This window comes from Peromyscus leucopus, chromosome 3 (assembly GCF_004664715.2).
Source record: "Peromyscus leucopus breed LL Stock chromosome 3, UCI_PerLeu_2.1, whole genome shotgun sequence".
NCBI classification, from domain to species: Eukaryota; Metazoa; Chordata; class Mammalia; order Rodentia; family Cricetidae; genus Peromyscus; species Peromyscus leucopus.
In genome coordinates, this window is record NC_051065.1 from 155437832 (window position 1) to 155461469 (window position 23638).

General features: G+C 38.3%; 1 protein-coding gene across 5 annotated transcripts in view; it reads right to left on the reverse strand.

Annotated features, from left to right (window-relative positions):
- The window catches only part of Pparg (peroxisome proliferator activated receptor gamma), a 132110-nt gene that overhangs the window by 62249 nt on the left and 46223 nt on the right, over positions 1-23638 (reverse strand). The window contains exon 1 of one of the 5 annotated variants that reach the window (XM_028863981.2): positions 8625-8875. The exons of the other annotated variants lie outside the window; for them this stretch is intronic. Coding sequence (XP_028719814.1) covers positions 8625-8706 — 82 coding nt within the window. The 5' untranslated portion in view covers positions 8707-8875. Of the gene's footprint in view, positions 1-8624; positions 8876-23638 lie in introns of those variants that run through there. 5 annotated transcript variants of the gene reach the window in all.

Genomic DNA, 23638 nt, shown 5'->3' on the forward strand with positions numbered 1-23638 from the left:
TTTAAATTCAGTTGTGGCTTCTCTGACTACAGAAAGGTTTAGAAAGGAATTCTGTGTTGTGCCATTTGTTTATTCAATATAAGAAAACATATTTTCACTCTGCTGTCTACTTAGGACTATATTAAAAACCAAACCCAGTGTTTCTCTGACTTGATTTTCCACTGGTGGATTTGACAGAAGATGAAGTATCTAATACATATCTCTATTTGCACATTTCTTTATAATAAGCCAAAAAGCTCATGGCAAATGCTTGAATTCAGATCAACAAAGTCTCAGAGAAACTGCAGCCTTAGCCTTAGACTTTATAAGGAAAAACACACTCATGTTTTATCTCTAGAAGTTCAGTTTTTACTGAATGGGACACAGGCTGTTTAGGTAGCTTGCTTAAGCCTGTCAAGAGGCATTTGGAGAAAGGAAAGAGGACCAGATCATACTGACCATCTCTTCTGCTTCCTTACCTACAGATTCATATCCTTTCCTACTGTGGTAAAACTAGCTCAAGCATGGCTTATGGTTTTTCTGTTAAATTTTCTTTTTTTCCAAAGAGAGACTCTAGTAATAATTTAACCGAGACTAAGACTAACTGCTGATAGCTAGTGTGGTTGAATTGAAATTACTAATTTGTCCAGTATACACTGGCATCAAGTAAAGAATTGTACTCATTCATAAGTGAATGAGGGCACACTATTATAGGTCCCAGGGACAATAAAAAGATAATAAATAGACTGGAGTGTAGCTCAATGGTAGAGGGTGTTCTAGAGAAAGGGCTAGAGGGAGGGCTCAGTGGTTAAGAGCTCTTCCAGAGAACCCAAGTTCAATTCTCAGCACTCACATGGCAGCTCACAACTGTCTGTAACTCTAATTCTGGGGATCCAACACCCTTGCATAGACATACATGCAGGCAAAATACCAATGCACATAAAGTAAAAATAAATAAATCGTTTAAAATAAGAAAAAAAGAAAAGAAGAATGTTCTTGGTATGTATAAGGTCCTGGCTCAATCTTTAGCACACATAAACAATATAACACACACACACACACACACACACACACACACACACACACACACACACACAGTTTATAAAGGAATATTATGAACAATTTTATGGTATAGAGTCAATAACTTAGATGAAGTGAGCCTGTTTCTTGTGTTCATTTCTCAAAACACAGTTGGCCAAAATGTACCCAAGAAGAAATAAACAATTGAATAGGCCTATATGTTAAAGAAACTGAATAATTAATTAATAACCTTATAAAATAGATGGCCAAGGTGATTCACTGGTCAGTTCTATCAGTCATTCAAGGCAGAAATCATACTAATTTTTGCCATTAGAAACAGATGTAATAATTCTTGATGCTATAAGGCCAACATTATCCTAATATCAAAACAAGATAAAGTCATTGCAAGGGATGAAACCCTGCAAACTAACTTGGTCATGAATATAGACACAAAAATCTCCAACAAAATGTTAAGAAACTGAACAGAAGTTGTAGTATCACATACCTTTAATCTCAGCACTTGGGAGGCAGATCTTTGAGTTTGAGGCCAGTCTGGTCTACATAGAGAGTTCTAGGACATTCAGGGCTGCACAGAGAGAATCTCAAAAAACAAAACTTCTATATACTATTTATTCTAACTATGCATAAAATTTCTCATTGATAACATAGGAGAAAACTGAGGTGAGTGTGGTGGTGATTTCTTTAGAAACAACATGAAAGGTATGGTCCAGGAGAGATAAACTGAACTTTATTAAAATTTGTTATAGGCTCTGTGCAAAACTGTCAAGAAAAATAGTTGTAAAAAATACATATAATAAAGGTCTTCTTCAAAATACACAAATAACTTTTTTTAAATATTTTTTTTTTGCTTTTTTGAGACAGGGTTTCTCTGTGTAACTTCTCTGGCTGTCCTAGAACTGCTCTGTAGACTAGGCTGGCCTCAAACTCACAGAGACCCACCTACCTGCCTCTGCCTCCTGAGTGCTGGGATTAAAGCTGTGCACCACCACCACCCGGCCACAAAGAATTCTTAAAACTTAAGAAAATGAACAAGACTTGATCTTCAACATCATAAGTCATTAGGAATTGCTAATGAAAACACAAGATGCTATTGCACACTGATTAGCAGGGCCACACCTTCAAACACTGACAACACCAGAAGCTGTCGAGGCTGTAGGGCAACAGGAATACCCTCTCCTTATCAGGAGGAAAGCAACAGGGCCTGTGACTTTGGAAGACAGTGAAGCAGTTCTTCTAGAACTAAACATGGTCCTCCCATACAATTCAGCAGCCACATTCCTAACAGACTGAAAACTTAGGTCCACACAAAAAATGGCACACAGATGCTTATTACAATTTTATGATTGCCAAAGTTTGTAAGTAACAAAGGAACCCTTCAGCAGATGAGTGAATAAACCATAACACAGCCAGACAATGGAGTATGTAGTTCTGAAAAAAATGAGTTATCAAGTCATGAAAGAACAGGGAAGAAGCTTCTATTATTTAGGGAAAGAAGCTAATCTGAAAGGGATATTTAATATATAATTTTAAGTATTTTATGAAAGGGAAAATTATGTAGATTAAAAATATTTATTTAAAAAAATTTTATGTATATGTGTTATGTGGATGAGCAACCTGACCAAGATCTCTGCCTCCCGGTGCTAATGCTGTAGTATAGAGGTACAAAGCAGACTATAAGCTATAAACACAATGAGCTATATGGTGTAGAAGATGACAAATGCCTTAGAAATAGGAAACTGGAGAACAGAAGAGGAGAAAGGCAGTGGGAAGGACAGGGTGGAAAAGGCTATTCTTACTGGAGGTAAGATCTGAGCAAAGACTAAGAGCAAAGGGGCTAAGAGAAACAGTAAAGGATATTTCAGAGGAAAAGTACTCTTGGAAGAAAGAATAGGAGCCGGGGGAGAGACACCAGAACAATGCATAGAATATTGGGGAGCTAGAAAGGATACTAGTGATGCTACAGCAGAGCCAAGGGGAGATGGAGAGGAGAAGAAAGGAACTGTAGCCGTCTCCTGGGGTGGGATAGGCAATTCTTGGCCAATTTGGGATTTTGTTTATTACCTGTGATTTGGAAGTCACTAAAGGGTGTTAAGTTAGGGACAGGACCAACTTTTTAACATGATGGATAGGAGGTGGGTGGAGAACAATATTGGGATGAAGGGTATTAAACAAACAAACAAATGAAACTTGTCAAGAGACCACTCTCTAGTTTAGAGACAGTAGATTGGATCAGGCTTTGGCAGCCTAGGAGGTAGAGGAGAGAGCACATTGTCAGACTGGAGGAGACAAGAACCCTTAGATGTGACTTTTCAGAGAAAGTTTCCTTGAACCTGACCTTGAAAGACAGGGAGGACTTGAAAAGGTGGACAACTGGGAAAGGCATTTAAGGACATACTAAACTTGGAGGCAAGCGGGAATGTGGGCGTATTCTTGCAAAATGAGATTAGTCTGAAGAGAGCTGGACAGGTCCCTTCCTAGGATATGGTGGGAAGGAAGGTAAACTATATGAACTGGAGCCAAGTTACCAAAAAGCAGCGAAAGCCAGGCAAAAGTGTGAACTTCACAACACTATGATGCCTTGCAAGCAGCAGACACTCAGTAACAGTTAAGACTGCTGAAGACAGCCTTAGGGCTGTTCATCTGCAAGTCTAGTGTGGACTAAGAGTTTCTACCCAGGAGAGCAGCTGGAAGGCCACACAGGAAACCTGGCACAGACTAAGGAGAGTTAACTCACATGTAACTGATAGTTGACTGTTTAAATCCACTTTATGGTGTTAACCACACATGGCACTTTCCACATGTGGGAACCTTAATCTTGTGTTGGCAATCTCTTATTCAAATAAAAATTACATGGGTCTAAAGCACTGTGTGTTCAAATAGCCATGTGACCTCAGTTCTGGGCTTGTAAGAGTGGGATTGCAGCTGCTGTCAGTTGCACATGCAATTTCTGTGTCTGTAAATTAGCTACAGGTGCAAAACTATGCATACAAAGGAAAGAGTAGCCCAGTAGGAATGCACAGAAAGCAGTTTCTAGTCAAAGGATTCCAACACACTATCAAATATATTTTTGTAAATACTCAGCACCAGTAGAAGGACAGGAAGCATTCACTAACTTCTATGCCACTCTGGCGTGTCCAAAGAAACTAAAATAATAAAACCAAACTGTGGGTCAGTTATGGTCCCTCACATCAGTGAATAAATTTACTCAGCCCAGATTTTCTCTGAGCCAAAAAAATGTATACTAAACAATATACTATGATTTTAGAATTTCTCCAGCATTACTTCTTCAGGGTAAAGGTATAATTAAGGGAGTGTACTCACAGACACAATGATCTAGCAATATCAGAGCTATGATTGTATTTTTTTTGTTTAAGGGATCATATTTTATACTACATATTTTATACTCAAATTTTAGCACTTTGAGAGAATAACTGCTCTTAGGTTGCTTTCGAAACCAACTATAATGTGATTAACAAAAGTCAGCCAGCTGAGGTGGGCCTGCCTGTGATCCCAGCACTAAGGAGAAGGAGGCAGTGTGGGTTTAAGGTTTGATAGCAAGACCCTGTCTTAAAAAAAAACAAAACCTGTGTTTTCTTGTAAGTGACATTTCTTTCATGATTTTCATATGCTTTAATTTCACAATTTTGGGGAGAATAAAAGAGAACTGACCATTTTGGAAAGATAATCGAGTCTAGAAATCAACCTAATTCAAGTCTTGGAGTTTAAGAAAGAAGTTCAAAACAGTTAAATCAGAAATACAGACAGAACTAGAGCTATTATAAGGAAAAAGTTAATACCAACAACTATAAAATTCTCTTAAAATGTCTTGAATTGTTTTTCCTTCTTCACTGCTGGGGATGGAACCAGGGTTTTTATGCATGCTAGGCAAGGACTCCCCACTACCCAGGGCCACATTACAGCTCTCTGAATTTCTATTGCATGGGAGATTATGAAACTAAGAGTTGTATCAATAATTCAAATCTTTTCTGGGCTTTCACTTCAACAAATAAAGATGATTGGAACCTAGAAAGGCTTTTTTTAAAAAATGTCTCCAAGGGAAAAAAAATGAACAATTACTGCTTCTATTTAAACTCAGAGAATAATTTCAATTTTGGGCAGTTTGGTTTCTTTGGAGATGAATGTTAATGCCGTGGGAAGTAATTTCCCCATCTTAAACACAACAAAACAAAGCAACCCAGGGCTGGAGGTGAAGCTCAGTGGTAGAGCACTTACTTGCTTGGCATACCCAAGCTCCTGGGCTCCATCTCCAGGACTGTAAAGTTTTTGTTGTTGTTGTTTTTTAATATGAGCTATAGAGCTGTTTTCTTCGAGTTTGATTATTTCCTTCTTAAAACACTCATGGGGGGATTCACAAAGATGCCCCCTTTAAGCATTGGTAGTATAGCAGTGAGCATAGCTGCTTTCCAAGAGGCCCCCTTTTGTTCAAATAACTGCTACTTATTTTAGTGCAAAGAAGATGATTCTGGTTTTGCTTTCCATGTTCTTTAAACTGCTTAAAAATAAGACACTCCACTCTCAGAGACTTCTATTTGATCTTCCAGTAACAAATATGACAAGATTAAAACAATAAACTTCACAGAGGGCTTTAGATCTGCCTTCACAAACTATGCTATTTAATCTTCACAGAAACCCTCTTAAAATATGGGGACACAGAAGGCCTACAAGGAAAAAGGAGAATGACCTGCTCCATTCACAAAATTTGTATGTAGGTAAAATGGGTCTGTTCCTTACATTTTGGTCCCTTTAACCTTCTGGCCAGGTGAGCAGTTCAGTTTCTACATACCATTGCCCAGAGCCCCTTGAACAGTTTAAACACTCCCCACAGAAGTGGTATGTAATCAACACTGCTCCCATCTCTGTGGGACTCTGGTTTCGAAGGGCTCTATTGCAGCATTTGTCATGTCTCTAAGGCGCATTTCCATTGCTCAATCAGATCCAGAGGACAAGTGTCATCATCCTTCAGGCTCTGGTGCAACAGCCGAAATTATAGAATCCACACAGGACTGAGTCTGGCACTCAGAGCGGGAGGCATATTGAGCATGAGTCTGAGGAAGCGTCCCTTCCACTGTGCCAACTTTGATTAGGGGAAGTCAGAGCCAGTGAGAGGTTACTTGGGGTTGCCTACAGAACTCTTGATGAAAAAGAAAAGGAGTGAGGGATACAGTGCTCATGGAGCCTAGGAACAAAATGTATAGATGTTCTCTTTGGGCATAGTGGCTAAATGAGAGACTTTAACTTCACAGATATGACCAATGCAGCTGCATCTCTAAGACCAAAACTAAACCTGTGGGTCATTTTCTTTACTTCAGTAGCAGTGCCCAGCTGTGGTGCTACCCCCCAATCTACTTTCCTCAGATGTGGAAGAATGAACACCTAAGCTGATGGGCTAGGCTAGAGAGAGAATCTCTACAGTACTTCATCAGTGCTCGTCTTGGATAGCTAATGATGACTGTACAATTGATTTATTTCCAAGTCTATCTGTTCGTTTTAGCAGGAGTGGAATAAATATTTACTGGTCAACCACAAAACACAATAGAAGTAACAAACAGGTTGTTGGACTTTAGTAGCTCAAATTAATATTTTAATAACTTAAAAAATACCAGACACTATGTTACCCAGCCTAGCCCCAACTCTTGTTCATGATAAATACTTCCAGCCCAGTCTCCCAAGTATTTGAGACTACAAGCCATAGCATCACACCTGGCAAATAATTCTATTTTGTACCATTTTGATGAAGAAAGAAAGTCTTGGGTTAGTATACTAGAGATATTTCAGACTCAGAGAAATTACATTTAGGACAAAGCCATGGCATAAAAATAAGAAATTGGTACAGAATAAAAACCTTGGATCACCTAACCATCCCTTACCATAATCAATACTTGCTCTGTAGTCAACCTAAAGTATTAATTGTGCTATATTCTAGACAAGCTCTTTTCAAAGAGACAAAACTATCAAAGTTGGAATCAAGAACTACTTCATAATGTAGCCAGAGTATTCTGCCCTAAGGCAGGCCAAAACTAATATGGATAACAATCACTTTTGTGGCTTACAGAAAAATAGGGGATATATATTGGTTTTTCGAGACAGAGTTTCTCTGTGTAGCTTTGCGCCATTCCTGGAACTCACTTGGTAGCCCAGGCTGGCCTCAAACTCACAGAGATCCGCCTGCCTCTGCCTCCCAAGTGCTGGGATTAAAGGCGTGTGCCACCACCGCCCAGCGAAAAATAGGATATTTTATAGAATAATGCAACTAAACTCCTGTATGAGAAACTCAGATGATAAATATATACACTGAGTCAATGACAGAACTGGGGATCAGATCAGAGACAGACAGTGCACTCAGTCCTGAACTGGATTCTTAGCATCATACATTAAAAACAAAAGCAGAATAAAATTTCAGGTAATGTTTCTTTTTTTATTTTAAAAACTGATGTTTTTAAAATTGTGACAAACATGTTCAAATTTTAGACTTCCAGAAAAGTTAAAAGACAGAGCTATTCATTTTAACCAACAAAGCACTTCATTTTAATGCTTTCACATTTCCATTGTAAAACACAGGTCACCCTACTCAAACAACATATTTTATATTCAATCTATGAGATGAGAAAAATAAAACAGAAACACTAGAACAAATAAGAAATGATACAAAATAGGAGTTGTGCTTAAGAAACTCCAGTAGAAGGAGCTATAGAAGTAGAGAACATAACATTTTGCAATAAACAAGAAAAAATGTTGGAAAAGGAGAATTTTGTTCCGTATAACAAATCTGAATAAAAGTAATGGTGAACTATTCATTCAGCACGTATCTAGCCTTAATAAGGGGACCTCATTTTTCTTGTGTATAAAGTGAGAGGCTTAGAACAGATATTCTTTAATTAGGCTCAGAGTATCCTAGAAATTCTAAAAAAGAATCTAACATGTTCCTATGCTCTAGGAGCTTGAAATTCTTTGTGAGAAAGAAGATGTAGATTTCAAAGTACAATAAGAAAATACTTGAAGAAAAATAAAAATTCTACAAGAGAGATAAAAACTGCTATGAACCAGGAGACGGTGGTGCACGCCCTTAATCCCAGCACTCAGGAGGCAGAGCTAAGCGGATCTCTTTGAGTTTGAGGCCAGCTTGGTCTACAGAGGGAGATCCAGGACAGGCACCAAAGCTACAAAGAGAAACCCTGTCTCGAAAAAAACAAAAAAATCAAAAACAAAACAAAACAAAAAACTGCCATGAAAGATATTTAACACAATAAAAGAGGGGAAACTGATTCTTCAAGTGTTCTAAAATGCTCGCTCATATTTTTGGGATATGTACACAAATGCAGGAAACAAAAATGAACAGGTCTGGTTTGGGATATCAAAATATCTACAACACTTATAATTCAGGAGATGGAAGTCATGCACAGAGATAAACTATGGGTTAGGTTAGGGTTCTATGCTGAAGGTTCTGAATACATTTATAAGTGACCACCATAGAAGTGATCAAAGGATTAAATACTGTAATGAACATGTGGAAAACAGACACGCAATTTCACCCACACATGAGCACCGGAAGCATCCCCAGCAGTAATATCAGGAGTGGACTTTACCTTGTGAAGTGCTCACAGGCAGTGCATCAGCAAAGGCACCATGCTCTGGGTCAACAGCAGAGTCTCCCAGAGTTTCACCCATAACAGCATAAAACAGAGATTTGGTGTAATTCACACTGGTGTTTTGTCCATGTCTTGCAAAAGATCAGTTTGTTAAAGGAAAAAGGCTTGTGGTCATACAGCTTATGAATATGCTAATGAGTCAAGACACCAGTTTTCAAATATTTGGGAGAGGTGGGAATAAACACAGAAAGGATCAGGCCTGAATTGGCTGGCAATGTCCTGAGCTAGAGCCAGCTGTGACAAAATGGTGTGTCATAATGTTGTCTGCTGCTTTGGCAAGACTTGGTACATTACAAGGAAAATGTTGCTACATTGTCTCGCCAGTGACCCACACGTTCAGTGTCTTGTGAGGGGTGTGAATTGTACAGTATTTGCAATGATCAGAGCAGAGATCATTCAATATTTGATTGCTTTTAAAATTGTAGTAAAATATACATCAATGGCTTTTTAAATGGAAAACTTTAATCTTTAAGTTATAAAATACCAGATAAACTTATTTGGGTAAATTTTTTCTTAAGTATCCATCTTTGGTTGAATCTCCTGATCACATTGTTTGAAGAAAACTCTGGAATTAAAATACATATACTTTCTTATCATAAATTTTGCTACCCACATACTAATGAATGATATATTTCAAGGTGATTTATTCAACAAGTTTACAAAAGGTCAAAAATGTTACTGCTATACAAATTTTATAAAACTGAACAGTTGACAGAATAAAGGCCTGGTAAGGTTTCAATTTTATATATCAAAGTATTCGTTTTAAACTTGTTTATACACCAATAGCAACTGCAGCAATGTTCCAATGGTTGATGTTAAATGATAAGTGCTATGTCACAATGGAAAAATTGGAGCTCTCTCTGAGGATAATGCATTACCAGAAGAAAAAAAAATTTTACCCTGTTAGGTTGGCAAGGAATTGTGGTCAGTTTTGTAATCAGGAAAATGCTGGCTTCTTGCTTAAGGCCTTTGCCCTTTTTGGCAGAAAAGACACTAGCCGTGCCAAACTGCTAACGTGGGAGCAGCCCTTGTCACATAAGTGGCCTAATAGAATTCAGTGACTTGCAGACTTTAAAAGAGTCCCTACATAGGGCAGTATACCAGATGGCAATAATTCCCTGAGTTATATTCATCCTGATATCCCCCAAATGGAATAACCATGTATCTAGTTAATCTATGTTGAGTAACTATTCATTCTTCAAGGGGACTAGCAAGAGTTTCCCTGTCAAACATGAAGCAATAGCTCAATGGGAAAATGCTCACTGCGTCTAAATAGTACATGGTGAAGTGAGAAGTTGGCAATTACATCATTTAACTCTCCCCACAAGAACATTACTAAAGTAATTCAAGTTAAAGCAAGTTTCTCCGTAGTCCAAATGATGAGGCTAATGATCCCCGTGTAGGGTTAATTTTATCTCCATTTAACTTGAATTCTCAATAAAAGAATTGATCTTTTCTTCTCAATGCTTAGAAACTTCCTTAAATTACAAAGTAATCAGACATAAGGTGGAATACAGACACAAGGACATAATACTTAAGGATGTGATGGAATCCAAAATTCTTGGTAAAATTCACAGGTCAAAATCAATCACTAAAGTCAAGGATAGAAACAAACAGAAACACGTTTTCACAGAACGGAACAAAAACTGGAGTTCCATTCTATCTATCGATACTCTTATGTGATGTCCCTGGTATCTGTGTCTAGAAAGTAAACTTCAGCCTCATTTCCTATGAAGATAACATGTCACTTAGTTCCTTTATTCATGTCCCCAGGTCCTGATTTAACTTTTTTAAACATAGTTGATGGGGAGAGGTAGAGCATAATGGTATAGCTTTTGCTTGGTATGTATAGGCCCTGGGTTTGATTCTCAGTACCCCACCATCTAAAGGGGAACATTTATTAACATTACATGGGTGTTTTAAATGATAACATATAGCAGAATGATACCATTTTAGAAGGAGCGTAGATAAGATGAGAAAGGGAGGCCCCTGGGTAATAAACTGTGTCTTCTAAATTAAAAAGAGAAGCAAGGCCTGCACTGGAACTAGATTCCAATGCTTAGGCACCATAAGGATAGAGGAAGAGGAGACTTAAGGGGGATATTAATGAGCACCTATGTTATCCTGTTTTCAATACCAATGACTATGGTGAAAGTGGGGGGTGGTCTCTCAATTCCTTCTTTCCCATGTCCACACATTCCCTCAGTGCTGATGTAGCTCATTCATTTCGTGTGACTCAGTGTGGATCTTCTCAGTTTGGTTTCTAAGGTCAACAATCTCACTTGGTTCTCAGGTTCTGTTTTAGTCTCTGTTGTTATCTGGGCTGGGCCCTACCCAGAGCACCACGCAGATCTAGTCTTTCCAACCATCCTCCAAGGGATGAAATTTTGGACTCTGCTTATTGCTTCCCTTCTCCCTCTCTTCCTCCTTCCTTTCCTCCCTTTCCCAAGACATACTATAACTTGTGTATCTACTAGTTAACTAGACTTTCGGAGACTCTACTGTTCTTACTGTGTGCTTGTTATTCAACCACACAATTCTTTTAGCAGTTACTTATTCTACAGTACCTGACTCTGGTAATATCTACTCCTAGGATTGTGTTTTGTCATTCTGTCTTGCCCTAAGATAGTCTACTTTTTTCCTTGAAAGCCAAAGCCTCTTGATTATATTTATATTCATTTATTTGTTCAATTTGTTGTATTTCATTCATTTGTTCAACAAATATTTATTGACAATATAATAGATGGAAGACCTTAAGCTTTGTACTATGGCTAATGAACAAGATGGGTGTGTTCTTATGTACTTCAAAAACAGCCAATAAGCAAAAGTCACAGTTTAAATAAATATAGAGCCTGGCACAGGACAGGTTCAATAAATGCTGCTTTCATATTTGATGGCACATTTGAATCATGCAACATGCAAAACACCCAAGCTACTAACAAGAGTTACACAGTGGGGTTTGTTTAAGATAGCTGATGTTTATTTCAATCTGCTGTCCTACCATACTGTAGTGCTAGGTCACTTAAAAAATAATTTGCTCCCATGAACATTCAGAAGTTGAATTTGTTTTGTTCTTAAATATTGGAAAGACTTACAAATTTTATTTTCTATCAGTTTCATCATCAGTCCACCCATTAAGTATTACTACATTAGAGTATTACTCTAGACACCCCCAACAGACACATTAATAAGCTACAGTTTTTAGCTTCAGTGGGTTCACATTTAATTATATTTACCAGAATTATCCAAACAAACCCAAAACAGTGATCATTTATTTTATTTAACTTTGAAGGTAAAGTAGCATACATCCGTATAGGAAATATATTTGCTTTAGTAAAGTTGTTATTATCAGGGGGCAATACTAATCATTAGAAAATTAATAATGTCATAAGGATTCTGACATGTAGGTGAATGTCTTTATCTTTTTGTGTGTGTGTGTGTGTGGTTTTTCAAGAAAGGGTTTCTCTGTGTAGTTTTGTTGCCTGTCCTGGATCTCGCTCTGTAGACCAGGCTGGCCTCAAACTCACAGATACCCACCTGCCTCTGCCTCCTGAGTGCTGGGATTAAAGGCGTACGCCACCACAGCCCAGCGAATGTCTTTGTCTTTAATCTTTAGTCTTAATAATCCTAGTGCCCTACTCTTGAAATTGATGGCGAAATTAAAAAAGGAGCTGGCAGCATTAACATCATAACACTACCAATGTGTTATCAGAATTTTGCACCTCAGCGGAGAAGATGATCAGCACTGATCCAGTGGAAAGCTGCTTGGAAGGGTAATTTTACAGACAAGAAAAAGACCAGATGGCACCAGAGAGGACTTGACTTGTGTGGAGGAATGTAGAGCTTTCTGTATAGTATGGAGTAGATGAGCATCTTGTCTTGGATTTTGGAAACACAAGGAGTATGGATTTGGTTGTGGATTCAATATTACATTCTTGGAAGAATGTAGAGAGTGAATTATACAATAAAGAAGATGGAAAGCCTATTTTTAATGCACATGTTGCCAAAGTGAGCACAGAAAGCCAATTTAATTCTATCTCTGTTCATGATACCTGAAAACACACTGGTAGTTTGCTATTTGAAAACTTTGCTATTTTTAAAAACAAAAAAATAAGCCGGGCGGTGGTGGCGCACGCCTTTAATCCCAGCACTCGGGAGGCAGAGCCAGGCGGATCTCTGTGAGTTCGAGGCCAGCCTGGGCTACCAAGTGAGCTCCAGGAAAGGCGCAAAGCTACGCAGAGAAACCCTGTCTCGAAAAAACAAAAAAAAAACAAAAAAAAAAAAAAAAAAAAAAAAAAAAAAAAAACAAAAAAAAAAACCACTTTATTTTTTTTTGTTTTTGTTTTAATGTACTTTATTTTTTTTCAATTAAAAATACATTTTTCTGTCATACAGCACATCCTGACTACACAGTGATTTGAGTTTCCTCTTTGAGAATTTTGAATATTAAATCAGGATACCATTTTTTTTAAATTAAGATATTTGTTTTCTTTTTTTTTTTTTTTTTTTTTTTTTTTTTTTTTTTTTTTTTTGGTTTTTTGAGACAGGGTTTCTCTGTGTAGCTTTGCGCCTTTCCTGGAACTCACTTGGTAGCCCAGGCTGGCCTCGAACTCACAGAGATCCTCCTGGCTCTGCCTCCCAAGTGCTGGGATTAAAGGCGTGCGCCACCACCGCCCGGCAAGATATTTGTTTTCTTGATGTCCATTTTTTTTAACTTTTTTTTTTTTTATTTTACAACACCATTCAGTTCAACATAATAGCCACAGATTCCCCTGTTCTCCCCCTCTCGCCCCCCCTCCCCCAGCCCACCCCCCATTCCCACCTCCTCCAGATCAAGGTCTCCCCCGAGGACCGGGGTCGACCTGGTAGACTCAGTCCAGGCAGGTCCATTCCCCCCCTCCCAGGCCGAGCCAAGTGTCCCTGCATAAGTCCCAGGATTCAAACAGCCAACTCATGCAACGAGCCCAGGACCTATTTTTTTGTTTTTAAAGACAAACGGGCCTCAGACTCACTTTGTAGCTGAGGATGATCTTGAACTCCTAATCACCGTGCCTCTACCTCCCAAGTGCTAGGATTTCAGGAGTGTACTATAATGCTTGGTGAGAAGGCTACTCTTTAATATTTAAATCTTGAGTGTTAATTATGGAATCTCCTATTTGTCAAAAAAACACCTAATTTTTGTACATTTCAAAGGTAATTAGACCCATAAAAAAGTTGTGAATAATTTAATATCAAAAGACCAAAAATTCATTAGTAAAATTATAATATTAATATTTTTAGCATTGTTCAGTGTTAGAGTGATTTATGTAAAACTTTCCATGATATAGAACTAATAATTTAATATTTAATAATTTGGAATTGATCTTGCAGACTGAATTTAGATTTTTAGAATTTCTTTGGTTTCTTTTATATAAAATAACATGTTTGTATTGTTATAGAATAGTATTTTTTTAACATTCTCATTTAAAAGTTGCTTTATTCAATTTTATCAGTACTGCTAATACTTATGCCTGCTCCTAAAAGTTTGGGAGAAACTTGAGAACTGACAGCTCTCTGCCCTCCAGAGCCTCTGCTTGGCATTCAAAGATAGTAGGATTGTTTTTGTTGATGATGGGGATGATGAGATAACAGTTGATTACCACATTTCTTTCTCATATGTCATTCAAGGAGGTTGGAGCCTAATAAATGGGTAAAAGCATCCTTTATTTTTCTTGTCCTGACAGGACTACAATTTCTGGGTGATGCCTCCAAGTGACAGGCAGACTGACTGCCCAACTAACTCTCTTCTGTCCTTTTATCCAGAACAACTGCCTTTTTCCTAGCTCAACTGAATCTGGTTCAAAACCTTATCTTCAAGTGGCATCAACTCAGGGTTTCTTCACATCACAAGGAGACAGCTGGGGAGGAACGATGTGCCAATGGAATACAGGCTTTGAGAAGAAACAATCCTGATCCTATACACCATCCCTGCGAGCCTGATACTCACAGAGGAAGAGAGCAAGGAAGGCTAGTGTCCAGTATATTTATGCCGTTTTGTTCACAGGCACAACCCATTCTTTCACTAAAAACAGTAATTTCATTCATATTTTTAGTAAGTAAAATTTTAAGGCAATTAATATATTAAAACTATTGCCGGGCGTTGGTGGCGCACGCCTTTAATCCCAGCACTCGGGAGGCAGAGCCAGGCGGATCTCTGTGAGTTCGAGGCCAGCCTGGGCTACCAAGTGAGCTCCAGGAAAGGCGCAAAGCTACACAAGAGAAACCCTGTCTCGAAAAACCAAAAAAAAAAAAAAAACTATATTATATGGTTTTAAAGAAAAATAACTCAGTGAAATGATGTTAATTTGTGGCCAACAGCTCCAGTGGATAGATGAGTATACACACATTCACATACACACATACACACACACACACACATACACACACACTACACACAAACACACACACACACACACACACACACACACACACACACACACATACACATTCAGAATCTCCATATGTTGTCCAGCCTGGCCTCAAACACACAGGTCAAGTTACCTTCCTGCATCAGAAGAATAATCAAGGTCCTTTTAGGTCATGATGCTAAGGTACATAATAGAATGCCTATAATTATTTAAAAATTTAACAGGCATTCTCTATATTGTATTCATTGTATAAGTCAGCATTATTTATGTCCTTTCTGCATATGACTGATAACAAGGTGACAGCAGAAAAGACCCATGTGGAGAAATGAGGCCGCATAGTAAAATTAAAAGTCTTAAGAGAGGAGAAACATGGCATCATAGTAAATTAAAAGTCTCAAGAGAATAAAGCAACTGAAAACCTCTTTTTCCCCCTTTCCTTCAAAAGTTAACTTTTGTAATATTTGAAAAAGAGCCTAACCTGTCTAATCACTTTGTAGGGCTCAACTAAACACTTAAGTTCCTATGCCTTTGGACCAAAGACATCCTACCTAAACTATATTAACTTTTCTTTGCATGTATTATCTAACATCTGAATTTCTCTTGTAATTCGGCTTCTAGCATGATAAAAATACAGTGGCCTATATTATCAACATTCATTGATATGGGAAAGCCTGGCCCCCTAAAGCATGTATCTCCATCAATTTTGATTTTTATCAACTGCCTTTTCAAGATCAGTTGCATGGATATTTCTTAGGCAACATCCTGTTGTGGGGGAACCACACTGACAATCAGCTGATACTAGAGCAATTCAGAGCCACAGAGCTAGATGTAAGTTTAGTTCTGTAAAAGGAGCAGCTTACCAGGACTGTGACTGCACTAAAGGAAATGTATGGACTGTTGGAATCACTGACTGACAAAACTTTGTACCAGGACAATTAACACACTCAAACTCTTAATTTTTCCTGTAAGAAAAATGAGCTTCAAAGACATGAAATGATTCACCTAGGTCATTACTCAGATAGTTGGTAGCAGAGTTTGAGTTACAAATAGTTTCTTGATTCTCAGTTCAAAGCTATAAACTATCTCATTAAGATAAAAGAATAAAATATTCAAACACATGTTGCAATAAATTATCCTTAATTCTACCAATCATAGTCTATCAGTCTGAATTTATCTTGCTCCCTGACTCACTTAATGTGGATGAATTATAGAAATCAGAGTTCACAACAGAGTTCAGACCTAGGACTCTCTAGAAAAGAAGTGCTTCCTAGTACCTTAAAATGTGATGACATTCAGAGGGCAGTTGGGGAATTCATTTTGCTGACTCATGTCTTCTCCCCTCATTTATAGATTTTACATGTTTTACCTAGATTCTAGGGCTCTTCTGATGCTAACAGTGCCCTCCACAACCCCAAGACACAGCCCTTTGTTCTTATGAAAAATAGTATTACTATGAAAAAATTACTTTGTAGTAATAAAATTTGAACAAAAAGTATCTTAGAGTTGCACAATTTTTATTTCCAGTTTGAAGCTGAGAGATTATCTAAAGCAAAGTAAGAAAGTAATAGCAGCTCAACTGTTTGACTGAGTTTCAGTATGGATAGAGGTGCAGATCAGAGGTAGAGAATTTGTCTAGCATGTGTGAGGGTCTAGGTACAATCCTCAGCAATACAGAAAAGCAGGTAAGGAAGCTTGCCTGCATCTTTACTCAGTGCAAGAGACCAGGGTTTGCACTCCCGTGCTGGAGCTCACAAATGTCCTTTCTCTATGATGTATTAAGCCTTTATTTCCTCATCTAAAGGAGAGTTAATAGAGTTAGACATAACTTAAATAACCTAGTGCCTAGGATGGAATAGGCTCTCAAAATTATTATGTTATGAATTCTTATAATCAAAACCTTGATCCCTATGCTTGATTCTTGGTTAATAAACAGAGCCATCACCAAGTAACACACTCACTGATCCTATATTTTAGCCACACATTTATATTTCAGGAAGAAACTTCATATGTGGAACATGGAACCCTCAGGATCAAGTAGGAATTTTACAAATTCACTTAGAAGCAGACACATTCTGTTTATGATAGCAAAGCTCCGATAGAGAATGAGATAGAATTGTAAAACATGCTCACAAGAAATTGAATTTTGATGACAACTAAATAATAGACAGCATAGAATATATTTTTACATCAATTTTTCTATTTGAGTGTATTGATCAGGCAATAATCAATTACCTAAAGGTTTACCCCTTTATGGTCTTTAGTAGACACTATAAATTCTGTTACAGTCTAGGTCTCTAAGTTTGAATTTATATAATGAAGCCACACCAGTTTCTGAAAGCTAGTAGACTGGAAACAACAATAAAACCAACAAGTAGCTTTAAAATTCAGATGCTGTGGTTATTGAGCACCCACTCTGCCAGGTACTGTGTAGTCCTAAGACACAAACTTTTGTTTAGACTTCATAAAAACTCTGTGAGCTTAAAAGACAACCCTACTCTAGGAGGAGAAGAAGATGGTCAGTGGTAGATTAGAAATGGGAGCTCACGTGCAGCACAGTTAAAGTATCACATAACCCTGAGGAAAATCATGGGTAAGCTGGGCTCACTTCCCAGGCCCTTTTATGAACTTATGAAAGAGAAGAAGGACAAGACACTGGGCTACAGAGCAGGCTTAGATTAGAGAACCCAGTTTCTGTCCAGCTGTGTGCATGGAATATGCTAAACTAAGCCGTGAGTTTTTTATTTTACAGGTAGGGAAATTGAGTCTCAGGTCACAAAGTCAGTAAAGGACAAAGAAGGAATTTAAACTAATTGGAACTGCATACTAATGAGGTTCAGAAGATAAACTGCACCCATCTGAGTGGGATGGAACTAGAGGGAATCTGAAGGGAATTCAAGAACAGGAAAAAAACTTAAGACCAGCCCAGAGAATTAGAAACTGTGGATGGTGGCAAGGAGTGAGTAGAGTGAACAAGAAAAGACTAAATGGGAGAAAACTGAATGAAACAAGGGTAGTGAGGAAGCCATAGCACAGGGCACCTCAGACAAGAGTCTGATCCCAAACTCCAAGGTGGTGGAGTTCAGATGGGCTGAAGCCCAACAACCCAAACATTTTAGAACTACTCTTTAAACATGATCCCCATGTAGCACCGTTAAAAGAAATCTCTGTGGTAAAGATATTGAGAGTCTCAAGGAAATACAGTATAGTTTACACCTAACAAGTCCTTGATCTTGGATGCCTGTTGCTCTGAGAGAGGCTAACATGTTTTCTAGTCTTTATATCTTCTTCCCTCACAGTAAACATGCTATGTCATCCCAGCACTCCGAGGCTGAGGTAAGAGGATAGGAGGATCGCAATTCAAGGCCAGCTGGGGACTTGTCATTACTGTTATCATTACATAACTAATTCACACTGTTGGAAATGAGAAAATGCAGACTACTAAGAGTGAAGTCATTATATTCCCACTACCCAGAGAGCATTCATCTTGTGTTCTCAGTGCTTTTGTGGATCTTTTCCTGTACATATGTATGTTCATAAACATGTACATATAATATAAGCATATATAATACAGTGACATTTGTTGTTAATCAAAATGAGATTTTGTATTTACTGGTAGTAACTTGCTTCTTAAAGTCAGTAATTTCCATGTTTTCATTTCAAACAACACCCAGTCCCTAGTCACATTTCCTGGGCCCAAATGTTTACAGTTGGTTTGCTTCTACCTAAACTTTATGATAATGATGAAATGATTGCATGGCCCCCTTAAGCCCTTCTAAATCTAGCACAATTTCTCTTTCCTCCTCTCCCAGCAATCCTCCTAGTGTTAAGAGCACCGAGTAGTCAGGCCAGTGGGCACCTAGAATGTCCCACCTTCTGGATTAGACCACTTATTTTATTGTGGCATCATTTATATCACTTCTCTATCCCCTGTGTTTCTGACAAATTGGATATTTTATGTAAGGTCTATGAGCTACAGTCAAGCCCACAAATGCTGGAGACATTCACTTCTTACTGTAGCTCCACAGAAGACATATGATCAGCAGGCCTGGTGGCACAGGCCTACAATCCCTGCTACTCAGGAGGCCGAGGCAGGAGGATTATTCATTGAAGGCTAGGAAGGGAAGACCTTTCCTCAAAATAAAAAGTAAAATAAAGACTCAATGGTAGAACATTTGCCTTTGATGATCAAGGCTATAGGGTCAATCCCCCAATTTCAATCTCTTACTCTCATTCTCATTCTCTCTCTCTCTCTCTCTCTCTCTCTCTCTCTCTCTCTCATACACACACACACACACAAACACACACACACACACAAACACACACACACACACACACACACAGAGAGAGAGAGAGAGAGAGAGAGAGAGAGAGAGAGAGAGAGAGAGACTGTGTTAGTGAAGCTGAGATCAATTCTAATTTGGGAACCACACTTTGGTTGTGAGCCTAACCTTTAACGGCTAAGCTGTTTCTCCAGCCTACCAATTACTATCTGGAATGACAGTAGTCTGACTTCTGACCTCTCCCTAGTATGGCTACTCCCCCTCCTTGCAGCTAGAAAGCAATAAGTGCAGTTACTGTGGCATTCACAGTTTTTAAAATATATATATTTTTAAAAATTATTTATTTATTTACTTCCTTCTTTCCATGTATGTATGTGCATCTCTGTGAATGTATACTACATGTGCATGGGTGCCCATAGAGTCCAGAAGAGGGTTTCAGATCCCCTGGAGCTGAACCACCCAATGTGGGTATTAGGAACTGAATTCAGGTCCTCTTCAAGAGCAATAGGCACTCTTAACCATCTCCTCCACCCTGGTTTCAATAGTCATTCTGCCAAGGGTTCTAGTAAATTTGATTATCTTTTCTCCAAATCAATAGTTTGAGTTTATAAAGTGTGGTTTTTCTACTTCTATCATTCATACATCATTCAGTTAACAGTTTTCTATAGGAGGAAATGTTCCTCCGGTAAAGTTGTGTAATCACTCTGAAATGTAGTTCCCACTGGGAAGGAAGACTAAATGCTTAATTTTCTTTCTTTTATTAAAAGATAGATAATTTTGTTTTTAAAATTTTTTTATATTAGTATTAAGAAATTTTCCATTCATTACATACCAACTACAGATTCTCCTGTCCTCCCTCCTCCTGCCCTCCAGCATTCTCCCCCAACCCATTCCCCATTCCCACTTCCTCCAAGGCAAGGTCTCCCATGGGGAGTCAGCAGAGCCAGTTGAGGCAGGTCCAAGCCCCTTAAAAGGTAGATAATTTCAATACCTAGCTTCCTTGGCTAGGTGTGTCAGTGTCTCTTATTCACTGAATACTCATGTTGCAAAACATCTTTTTTCTCTTTCAATCTATTTTTAGAGAATTTTTATTTCCACTTTATTTTTCTCCTATGACAGTTACAAGTATGGCTTGTGTGCCTTGGTCCTTCAAATCACTAATCTTGTCTTTTTATCACATACACAAAACCATTTACCAACCCCTGAGTAACAGAACCAGTGTTTCAGTTTTACCTAAGTTTCCATTCACAGGGATTTTCAGTTTTTAGCAAGTAGTTTTCCTAAATGATGGGGGGGAGGGCAGTGGAGGAAGTTAGCAAATGAACTCAACTGGTTCCACCAAAGTTATCTAGAATGTCAGCACAGCTTTGCAAAGTGGGTCCAAGATTTGTGGACGAATTAAACCACAGCCCAACTATATACTTTATTCTTCACTCTCTAGGTTTCTGAAGACATACCCAGATCTAGGAGGCAGGATATTCTGTTTATATGTTCACAAACGTGAGTTTCATTTTAATAAACTTCATTTGAAATATTTAGAAACATTTTATTAAAACATAAAGAGAAGGAGAGTACCAAACAGGAAGACAGAAGAGAAACATTTTCTTAATTCTGAAACAGGTGTCCCCCTCCACACCTAAAACAAATATAAAATTGAGCCTTAACTTAGTTCCTCTAATGATGTTTTTATTTGTTATCTATTGCACACAGTCAGATGAACAGCTCAAAATGCCTACAGTCACTCTGGGCAAGTTGACAAATATCCTACACATTGAAATGAGAAGTGGGAAGGAGGCCAGATTGCTTAATTGTTTGTTACTTGGGAGTCTGAAAAGGTGGACAAGCCAAAATCTTTATGGGGATCCAAAGAGTACAGCTCCTTCCTTAGGCAGCTGGAGAAAACAATGGGCCAGATTCTCACTCTGTGTAATCACAGAGGACGACTCCATTGTATAGCCCATTGTTTCTTCCATGTACTGCCTGAAGGGGAAGTGTATTGTTATCTATGGGAGACCTTCCATGAGAGAGTTACATAGGATGAGAACATAGCCTCTGGGAGACTAATGAAGATGTGGCATTCAGTTCAGGAGGGAACTTTCAGATAAACATTTTGGGAACTGTGCACTTAAAAGACCTATGCACTAAAATCAGGAAGCCGTAGTAACCAAGAGTTAGTGTGAAAATCAATATGGCAGGCTGAATAAAGGGGCTCTGAAAAGCTTAGGCGGTGGGTAAATGAGTAGTTGGAGCACACAGGGAATAGAAATATCAGGACGAGCTTTCCACATGTCCAAGAAATCCTAAGCACATCTATTCTAACCTCATCCTCGTTAATAGCTGGGGAAACTGAAGCACAAAGAAATGCTCCATTTACAGATGACATAGACAAGACACAAAGAAGTAGAATGGCTTGTACATTGCCTCATTTTATGTGTTGCAGTGTTAGTGATAATATCAAAGCTAGAATCCATGATGTTCTAATTATTAGATCTGTTCTCTGATTCCACTAAAATAGTAACACTTTTATAGCTGGGTCTTCTTTGGAGAGAAAGACTACTAACAGAAAAGTATCATTGTGAATCCCCATAGCTCTTTAGAAAAAGATTTCTTCAAACAACCATACTGAGATATAGTTGTGTTGTTTTGAGACAAGGTCTCTCTTTGTAGCCCAGACTATCCTTGAACTAATGATAGTCCTCCTGCTCTATCTTCCCAAGTGCTAGGATTATAGGCATGTACCACCAGGCCTGCCTTGGTGGTACCTTTTAGGTTTCATATTGTTTGCTCTCCAGTTTGCCAAGTTTTACACCATCATCATAAATGAGCTTTACAATATTTCACCCCCCCCCCAAATGCATACTGCTTTATATTTAATCCCAGTTCCTACTGCTAATCCTAGGCAACCACAAACCTACTATTCTTCCTTTAGAGACTGACTGCTTTCATCATCAGTGAATTCAGATGGGCTCATGTAATAAAGAATCCCATGTGTCTGGCTGTCATTTCCTAAGTTTTAATATATATCAACCTCTAGTAAGCTGTGCAGGACATAGAATATTTTGACTATCTGTGCAGCTCACAAACATTTAGTTTGCCCCATTTTTGAGAGAAAATATTTTTCAATGAAACAAAATCTGTGTTTCTTGGGGTCTTGTTTGTTTCAGTGCTAAGGGTTGTACCAGGGTCTTGTGGATTCTAAGCAAGCACTGAAGTCCAATTCTACTATTTTAACTTTGGTTCATGTTGATGACATACAAATTCATCTTTTAGATTATCTGCATGGTTTTATAACTGAATTCTGAGAAGAAGCTTCAGTGATACAGTTTATAAACTCTCCAGTATTACCACTTTCTTTGCGGAAGATTATAAAGAGGGCAAAGGTAGACTATTAATATGTAAATAATTATTTTGCATTTACTGAAGGTCAAATGAGAGCTGGTGTTGCTGTAGGAAGGAATGCTTCAAAGTACCAAAAGAGAAGAGTTCAGGGGATAGTGTAATTGTATATACAGCAATGATAGCAGAAAAATGTTAAGTAGCATTTCCACACTTGCACTTCTAATGTAAATGTTAAAGGACTTATAACTTAACACTAAATTTGCTTTAGTTCCATAGAAACAGATAATCCTCTCTTAAAATTTTTACTTGAATAAATAGTGTAATACAGTGTCTTAAAATCCTTGGAACCAACTTGATATTTATTTATTTAGTGTGTGTGTGTGTGTGTGTGTGTGTGTGTGTGTGTGTGTGTGCGCGCACGCGCACGAGCACCCTCAGAGGCCAGAAGAGGACATTGGACCCCTGGAGTTGGATTTATAGGCAGTTTTTGTGAGCCATCAAACATGGATGCTGGGAACTCTATAGCCTCTAACCCTCTCATTTCATAAATACAGAAAAGGGTGATATGGTTTATGAAGAATCACATAGCAAATTAGTGACTGAATTGCATCTAAAACATAACTCTTTTTTCTTATTTATTTATTTTTCATTTTTACATACCAACCACAGTTCCCCTTCCCTTCCCTCTTCCCACTCCCCCTGTATCTCCCCCCTCGCCTCGCCACCCCTCCCCTCATCCATTCCTCCAAAAATGGGGAATCAACAAAGCCTGGTACATTCAGTTGGGGCAGGTCCAACCCCCCATCAAGGCTAAGCAAGGCATCTCACTATGGGGAATGTGCTCCAAAAGGTCAGCTCATGCACCAGGGATTCTGATTCCACTGCCAGAGCCCCTCAAACAGACCAAGCTACACAACTGTCTCTC